We start from the raw sequence: 9,663 nt of genomic DNA, 5'->3' as shown, positions 1-9,663 counted from the left end.
TTGCAGTCTGCATTTCTTCGTTTTTAGTACAGCCTTAAGAGAAAACAAAAAAATAAAATTGTATGTTCTATCTTTTAGGTTATAGGCATCCATCCCCCACCACAGTTGCAAGAACAGTCCGCATACTTCACACACTTCTGGCGCTCATCAGCAAGCATCTGAAATGTGACAAGTTTGAAGTAAACACCCAAAGTGTTGCCTATTTGGCTGGTATGTATACACTTTTGTTCATTCATACCAATGTGATAATATCTATGATGTAATGATAATTTCAAATTAACCGTTTTTTCAAATGCATCATTTTTTTATTTTTTATTAGCTCTTCTGACAGTCTCTGAGGAAGTCCGAAGCCGCTGCAGCCTTAAGCACAGGAAGTCATTGCTGCTCTCTGGCCTCTCCATGGACACTGTCCCAATGGAAACCTATTCAAGCCACTTGGCTGAACCCAGCTGCAGGTAGGCCAACATATAGTGCAAACTTTTTAAAGGGTTGAATTTTTTCTTAAAAGTGAGAATTCTGCCAGCAGACATATCAGGGTTTCGATTACGGTAGCCAACAATTACCGTCCATTTGCCGGCTAGAAATACAATTGGCCAGTAAATATTTATCTTGGCCGGGAAATATTTATTTTATTTATAAATTATGGTAACCCAACATTGCAATATGAAAATGCATAACAATTAAAATCATATTTCATGTTTTTTATTGGCATACATTGAAGAATTGTCAGTGAGAATGCATTAGAATGCATAGACCTACCCTTCTGTGACAAACTCAACAATCACACAAAGCTCTTGGTCGCAGTAGACTACAGTAATGGTGAAACCGAAAGAGAAATTCTTAGAGAAACCCACTGCTAAGTTAATATGGTAAGAAATTTGTGAAGAGGAACATGGGATCGTATCGTAAACCTACGGACTTCAGTGGGGGTTTCATTCCGTCTATACAGGCACCTTCTCAACGAGCAGGTGTGCGCCTGCAGCAGGGGGCGCCAAAATACCTATTCCCCACACAATGTCGTACTTCATTGATAACCGCTACGCAGCGCTTTTTTTTTTTATACTGCTCGTGGCGCCACCCATGTGATTTGCCGCCCCCCACAAATATGCCGCCCCGGGCGGCTGCCCGGTTCGGCCGTGCCTAAAACCGCCACTGGTGGTGTGTTATGAATGTTTTTGTGTATGAAATGGGTCTCCTCAAGTGTCCCGAGAAGCTTAACCCTCTCTTAGACGTTGTCGTCTTCAGAGCTAAATGTGTCAGAGCTAAAACGTGCAATAATGCCTCTGCTAAAAATGTTAGTCAATTTCGTTAACACTAAAAAAATGATTTTTTTTGCTGAAGGTTAGAAGGCATTTTTGCAAGCTCACTTTGTGCATTCTCTCCAGAACCTTGCGGGAAAATCAGCCGTGGACTTCACCAAAGGTATCGGAGCGCTACCTTACCGCACACCACTATCCCACCGTCGGCCAAATCAGCCCCCGCACACGGAAGTCCATGAGCCTGGATATGGGCCAACCTTCACAGGCCAACACCAAGAAACTCCTTGGTAGGACTCCCCTTTCGCATCGGTTAACTAATGTTTCTTGTGCAATAAGAATTGTATATATTGGAACTAAATAATGGAATGATGCAGTATTGTGCAAGTGCTAGCTTGGTTTTTATGGCTCTCATTTATCTTATTGCATATGTAGGTACGAGAAAGAGCTTTGATCATCTAATATCGGATTCTAAAGCGCCAAAGAGGCCTGAAATGGAGTCCGGCATGACTACCCCACCAAAGATGAGGCGCGTGGCGGAAACCGACTACGAGATAGGTAGGGAGGGATAAGAAATGTTCGATCATTTTCAGTAGATTAGACTAAGAAAAAAAGAAATACGGTTCCTACTTTCAATTTTGGGCTGCATTTGTCAATTCATTCTTTTTGTGATGAACACATTTCCCATCTCCATTTTCATCACCCAACTCATGCAGAGACCCAAAGAATGGGCAACTCTCACCTCCGCAAGGTCTCTGTGTCAGAGTCTAACGTTCTTTTGGATGAGGAGGTGTTGACTGATCCAAAAATTCAGGCTCTGCTTCTCACTGTGTTGGTGAGTTTGCAAACATCACCCAGTTTAGCATGATTTTATTTCATTTGATTAGTGTGACTTGATTCTGTAATGTAACAATATACTGCTTTTCCAGGCCACCCAAGTCAAATACAGTACTGATGACTTTGACCAACGTATATTATACGAATACCTAGCCGAGGCAAGCGTTGTCTTCCCAAAGGTCTTTCCTGTGGTGTAAGTAACTGTACTAAAAGTATATCATTCAATAACGAAATTCATCCATAAGATGAAAGGGCTGTATGGGGTGAGTTGCTTTCAGCTGTGAAATTGTTTGGCATGTTAAAGTCCTTTAAGATGCTTTTATAGGCGTAAATTTACTTCAGTGATGGACTGGTATGCCAGGTCATAAAGGAAAGATAAAGTTGACTTTAGAAATGTATGTAGTAACTTATGTTTCCTTGAATCAATCTTTCATTTTCATACTTATAAATGTGAGACTAAATACAAGCAAGATGTAAAGAATTAAGAACTTTTTTTTTATCATTGGTCTACACTTAAATATACATTTCGATCATTTATTTTACTGTTTTAATAGCTAGTACTCTGTAGACATTTTTTGGTGTCAGTCTTTGAACAACTGAAGGCCGTGCACATAAGGGGAAAGCGATTACTGAATGTTTAGAGAAGTTCTTCCTAATGTAATCTGGGCTGCCCTTTCTCACTAAAGAACCATAATCTCATGCATCCTAATTTAGGAGCAGTTCCTATTTTTGGGGACTATGGGATAAACTGTCTTAAAATGCTTTGTTTGGCAGCTTTCTTGATTTGAATTCAAGCATGGATATGAACAATAACTAATATTTATATCATTTTCTTGAATATCTTTCTCAGCCACAACCTTCTGGACTCAAAGATCAACACGTTGCTGTCCATGTGCCAGGACACCAACCTTTTGAACCCGGTGCACGGCATTGTCCAGAATGTAGTCTACCACGAAGAGTCGCCGCCACAGTACCAGCCCTCTTATCTACAAAGTACATTATTTTCTGAACATATTCGTAGAACCATTGTTATAATGAATTGATTGTTATGCCCATTTTTGGTGATTTGGTTACAACGTCCAAATAATTTGTTTGTTTCTTTCCTCTCCTCGCCCCTCTTTCTGCTATTTGACAGGCTTTGGCTTTAATGGACTCTGGAGGTTTGCCGGCCCCTTCTCTAAGGTATGAATCATGACCCTACAGTCTTATTTATTTAATTTGAAGAATCTGAAATGTAGTCACCGTTAAGAAAACACTTCCCATGCTGACATTATGGGTCTTGGAGGGAAAATATTCAGCATGTTAAATAAGGCTGCGATGCCAAATTTCAGTTTTTTTATAAAGCGGGTTGGGGGGCATGGCCGTTTAGGTATGGCAACAAAATATGTCGCCCCCTTTACAGAGCAACCAACCTTTTTGGGGAAGTCGTTACTACACGTGCATTTCATTTGACGAATCTCAGGGGTTTATATTTTAAATAATATTTATTAGTATAGTTTACTTTTATATTTTTAAAAGTATACACAATTTAAAATAATTATTTGATTGGGGCACTGTACTGCACTGTCTTTTGAACACAAATGAACACAAAATAAGAAACGGAATAGTCTGTCTTGCTTTGCAAACACACTTATTCCACAATATTCGTCATAAAACATGTTCAGCAGCATGGTTAAATATATATATATGCATAACATATAATGTTACTACATGGAGCAGTGCAAAATAATTAATCTACAAAAATGTTAAATGTTAAAGATATTATAAATATTTTCTTCATATATCTTCATATGAAATACCTTGCTGTTAATCACTACATCATTCTGCAGCAAACCCAGATACCGGACTATGCAGAGCTGATTGTCAAGTTTCTGGAGGCCTTGGTTGAAAGCTACCTGCCCACAGCCGAAGAGGAGCGCAGCGAAGAACAGTTGCGCACGCCGACCTCCCCTTACCCACCCTCCAGTCAGTGTCAGCTCAGCATCACAGCAAACCTCAACCTGTCCAACTCCATGACCTCCCTGGCTACATCGCAACACTCACCAGGTCCGTGTATGCATATCCATTTGGAAACAATCTCATTAATGCAGTCCTCTCTACTATTAGTTCAATAGTTAAGAGGTTAGTGCTTTGCGTTTTTAAATAGATATATTAGGACTAGGTCATAATCATGGCTTTAACAAAAATTCAACTTAATGGCTCAATATTTTTTGACACCTTTTTTGATAGCCGCAACTTTCCCCCTAGACATTTATTTTCAATGAGAAACCTAGCAAACACAGGAGCCTGACGATGTTGTCCGGAACAATTTCGCAGCTGAACTCCATTTCTGTTGGCACTTCTACGTCCCACAGAGATATACATGTGTTAGTTAAAATGGAGTGTTAGAGGAGAGAAGTTAATCAAATCGCACATTAAGTATCCGCTATGAGTTTCATTTCCATATGACAATAACTGTTCCTGCAACACTGCATATTACATTTTGGTAATGTTTCTATGGCAAGAAGCCTAGTAAATCCAGCATGCACTTCGGCTTTGCGGGCTAAAGGTGTTGCCTTCATCTCATCTTGCAGAGGCACACCATCTTACAGAGGCATAGCCTCGTTCTAAGAGGAAACGGCCAGGTTGAATTGGTCAATCATGTTAACCCGGCCGATATGGTCTGTTCTGGCAGCAGAAAGCCCAGATATGATGGATGTATCTGGATTCCGACATGCCATCCGTGAGCGATTCCATGGATATCCCTTTTCTCTTTGTGCATAAACTTGCTATCTTCAGCGATGGCTGCATACCAAAATGTTCACGTAGTATTGTCTACAACTCTTAAGACATTGAGTTTTCCCCCGAAAGTGACGATTGAGGCTTTGAGAACGCACCACTGGCTAAACTTAAGTTGGCGTTGCAATCTCTAGTCACCAGCTCTCTAATCCTGCGGTTGTTCTCACAAAGAGACAGTTTACATTTTATCGCTATGTGGCATATTGTAGATCACGATTATTAATAAATAAATAAACATTATGTAAAACTCTCCTCTGTGCATGGGCCTTTGTTTGTCCACATGTTGTGCTGATTGTCCACACACCATTGTCCTCCCTCCAGGTGTGGACAAGGAGAATGTGCAGTTGTCTCCGAGCTCGGCCCTTTCAGCTGGAGGACGAATGCGCCATGGCTCAGCCTCCCAGGTGCAGAAGCAGCGCAGTGCTGGCAGCTTCAAGAGGTCGAGCATCAAGAAGATTGTATGAGTGAGCGCGACATAGACAAAACAAGGCCCTCTGAGCTGGGGCCCTCTAAGCCAGACATCATGCTGCACTTCTTATCGTTTTACTGTTTGTTTTTTTGGGGGGGTTGGGAGGGATGGCACCATGTTTTTTATCTGTTTGTTTAGCAAAAAGAACATTAAAAGACAGCAGTTTTACTAGTGGTTTAATCAGTTTGGGGGCTTCATTCAAGATCCAGATGGTCACAAGTGCATGGATAGAAATGGTCAACAATTTGGATATTTGAAGGGTGGAATCTGAAAGGAATAAACACTATCAGGGTTCTGGATATAAAGATTGGAACTATATTTGGAACATAGTCTAAATATTTATGTTTCCAATTAGTGTTTCGTGGCTGTTCTGTGCAGTATATACTTTTGCATCAGAAACTCTTTCAAGGCACTATGGAATAATGACATTGACTAGTAGGTGTCACTAAGTGAGAGGGGGATGTGAAATATGATATTGGATCATGACATTGATGTTATGAAGGGCATTTACATTTGTTTGAGAAGGAATTGTTCAAATTCTCACTTTAAACTGTCTAGATTCATTGATCCATTCAGCCTTAAGCAAAATTCAAAGCATCATTATTTTTACTTGCTCATGACCACCTCTACATTTCCAAGTGCAGGCATCTCACCTTTTCTGTACAGAAATGGACCAAATGAGAAATGGGGAGGAATGCGTTTGATGGAATACTAAAACCATCTCCAATCTTGATTTGATTGGATTTTTTGTTAATTAATGTACATATTTTACATAAAAAAAGAATATGTATAACTAGACGGTCGTGGTTCTTTAGATGTTAATGTTTTATCCATGGTGTGCCTTTTGTCAGGACTTTTCAATGTGTATAATTTGTAAAAATGAAAGTTAAACCTCACAGGGGACAAAGAACAGGTACTAATTATTTTGTTGTGCTGTCCATATCACCATGTGTAATAGCTACTAAAGAGCTCTGACATCAATGGTATCTAATGATCGTCAAGTATACAATCATTCATATGCTCTGTTGTGTCTGAAAGTATTTATCCTGTACAGCTAGATAGTACTACAAAACTTTAATCAGTTTGAAACACTTTCCAAAAATGTTAATGTAAAGTTAGTCAATTTATTAACATATAAATTGCATAGCACTCGGGAAAGGTACTAAAGTAAGTGTGTGTGTGTGTGTGTGTGTGTGTGTGTGTGTGTGTGTGTGTGTGTGTGTGTGTGTGTGTGTGTGTGTGTGTTAAAAACATTTTTTACTGCATATTCTTTTGTTTACAGAGTGACACAGAACATTGTTAATGGGCAATAATCCACACACTTCTACATTTTAGGCAACCACCATTTCAATATTTTTGCAAATACAGGGAAGATCCATTTCAACATGTTAACTTGCAATTATGGTGCAATTTTTTGCGTTGCCTTAGGTTTACTCTAATGTACAATTACTGGTGACTATTGGAACAGTATTGCTATAAGCAACCTCTGCATCTCAAGGTTGACCAATATATTGTGTTTAATCTGTTAAAGTTTAAGTTTGAGACAATTTAAATCTGGACTTGGATATAAAGCAGGTCTTGTAACACTCCATGAATTCAGTCAATCCAATAAAATGGCAACAAATCCTAAGGAGATGGTGTAATTTAAACATTTAGCATTTTACTTTTGAAGCAAATTTTAGTTATAAATGTGTCACTCCTTTCTGTGCAGCCAATTGTTGTCTTGGTAAAGTTGAGAATATATTTCATTTGTCAGATGCATGTCAACCTTTTAATTTATTACCCACTTTTTGAACGATGTACCATGTGTATTTGAGGTGAAAAAAAAAATCATATTTAAGAGCTGCTTTGGCTGAGTACTGAAAGGGAATGGAGATATCCTTATGAGAAATACTTTTTATTTAAAAATTACTTTAGGTTGGAATAATCATGAAAAGGGAATATAATTGTACAATTATATTAAAAACTAGAAGTCTCATGAAGAATGAATATATTCGCGACTCACAGTAATGCGGCAAATGGACATCTGATGAAGGCAAAAAAAAGCTTATGCCTTTAAACGTTAAATTTGCCTTAAATCCCCCTGACCGTAAATTGTTGATGCATTGTTATAATGTCACGTTTGATTACATTAAGGTAAAAAGACCCAATGTTGTCATTTGGGTAATTTTGGTCTTTGTTGAAGCCCTTTCTTTAAGTCATTAGTCCTGTGTTTTTGCAGTATTTTTGCTGTGCTCATTTACTAACAATCTTAAATGTAGCTATGTCTCTCCTCTATACTTAAATATACAAAATGGTACTGCATTCTAGATTAGTTAGCCGTTTTTCACCCAAATAGGAAATATTTCAGGCCTCGGGTGTAAAACACAAACCCTTGTATCAATATAATTTTAGGTCCATCAATCAAATGAATCGAAATGCTTCATTACAAAATTGAATCGCGATTTATGTTCTATTGCATTGAACGTTACATGATCTAGAAGTGGTTCTTTCCCACATTTCATTGTAGCAGTAAATGACTAGGAAGATTTGCATTTCTTTTTAAATAATTGTATAGATTTCAGACAAAATCAATCCAACGATGTTTTATTCTGCAGCATATTTTAAGTTTGCTAAATCTTCCATGCTTTTATTTGACTTGTAGAATTTCAAGAATTAGGAAGGCGTTAGCGCTTGATCAAGTGGTTGACTTGCACTAATTTTAGTCAGGATTTTGTATAGAAAAACCCCAAATGTGGCATGTTTTATTTGGTGTTATGCAAAATCCAATGTATGTAAAGTATTGGTAAGACTTTTTTGTTTTAAATGCAGTTTGTGTGACAATTGTAAATACTTTGTGTACAATTTGAGATGGTATATTTACTACACTGTACATACATGTGATATTGTATAATTTTTGTTTTTGTAAAGCAGTTAATTTCTGTATAATATACAAATCAAACTATTCCAGTGTTGGTAATAAAATGTTTTGCTCTTGAATATATTTGGAAACTAACAGAATCAGAAAATCTAGACATTTTCTACGTCAAGGTTTATTCGTCTGTGCTTGTGTGTAATACTATGTCGTTTTGGTAATATAATTTACTAGTAGACTAATTAAAATTTAATGAATAGTCAAAAAATAATTTTCTAAAGTTTGTTTGTTTTAAAATTTGTTTGAGTGGTAATGATCGATCAGTGAATGGGAATATCGCTACATTAGTATTCATTTCACTCTTAATTTTTTCTGTAAGAAGGATGATTCTTGTTATTTGTATACAGCTAAGCAGGTTTGGAATGAGTTTTCTATAGTCCTGCTGCAGTTTGACTTATCACAAATGTTGTTGAGCCAGGTTAATCAAAAAGTACAACACAGAACCACGCTTGCCAAAGGCTATGGATAGTTTCAGGTGGGAGATTGCATTTCAACTTTCTCATAGGTTAGTTGCATTACTAATTAGACAAAAAATAAATTCAATCAAATAATTTATCGATAAATATTGAGTATTCATTTTCCGTATTTTGTAATGGTTATTTGGGATGTTTCTTCATAATAATTGACGTCTAGTTGTAGTCAAACTATAGAATACACACACCGGCGGGTAATGAACATATGGTAGGTTGGATTATTCAAATATTAGAGAAACTTGCTCAAAATACCAAAATAATTAGAATAAGGAATGGTAAAGCAAGGGAACAATTTCATTATTCCTTTTCCCATACTATTTTTCCCTTAATATGATTCCATTACTAGAGAAGGCCACTTGTTTTAAGATTACATTTTACTAATTTTATATTATGGTTAGTTGTAGTTAATGGTTACACCGTGTGGTTAATTTAAATTGATTGATAGTATAGTATATGCCTATAGTAGTATATGCCTATACTATTGATAGTATAAGCATATATATAGGCATCCATCCTCAAGGTTAGTTAAAACCTCTATAACTTCTCTTCTCCCTCAAACAGCACCTGGTGGGAAGATGAATAGGGAAGCAGGGAAGATACGTGAGCTTCTTACAGAATTACATTCTGCATTGCTGAGAAATGTAGAATGGCTTTAACGAAAAATGTAGGAATTTGTTATTTTGTGGAAGTAGCCTTTTGTCAAAGCTTTAGATTTGCAGCAACCTTTTAACAAAGAACTATTGCACTAGCCTGAAAAACACATTCATGGAAAAAGATTTGCATAAGGCGAATGACCCATATTCAAGGTAAAAAGTAATAAACGTTGATCACAGATATATCCTACCCAACCTGTTTAGGTCGAATTTGAAAGAAGTATTTTTGAAATTGCCCACCACGTGTAAATTTATACTTCGTGGTCTTCAAATAATATCTCGC

The 9,663-nt window shown here is 37.3% G+C and overlaps 1 protein-coding gene across 1 annotated transcript; it reads left to right on the top strand.

The window, feature by feature from the left end:
• Positions 1-7: 7 nt before the first annotated feature.
• On the top strand, positions 8-5,444 carry LOC130406438 (neurofibromin-like). The gene is made up of 10 exons (XM_056612021.1): positions 8-210; positions 320-455; positions 1,386-1,546; positions 1,692-1,814; positions 1,973-2,091; positions 2,186-2,286; positions 2,944-3,086; positions 3,229-3,275; positions 3,923-4,139; positions 5,193-5,444. Exons 1-10 carry the CDS (start codon positions 63-65, stop codon positions 5,333-5,335), a joined length of 1,338 nt encoding a protein of 445 aa, XP_056467996.1. The 5' UTR covers positions 8-62; the 3' UTR covers positions 5,336-5,444.
• The last annotated feature ends 4,219 nt before the right edge of the window (positions 5,445-9,663 follow it).

The sequence above is a fragment of the Gadus chalcogrammus genome, chromosome 16 (assembly GCF_026213295.1).
Source record: "Gadus chalcogrammus isolate NIFS_2021 chromosome 16, NIFS_Gcha_1.0, whole genome shotgun sequence".
In the NCBI taxonomy this organism is placed as follows: domain Eukaryota; kingdom Metazoa; phylum Chordata; class Actinopteri; order Gadiformes; family Gadidae; genus Gadus; species Gadus chalcogrammus.
The sequence above is the reverse complement of the archived record's forward strand: the minus strand, read 5'-3'. Positions and strand labels throughout refer to the sequence as shown.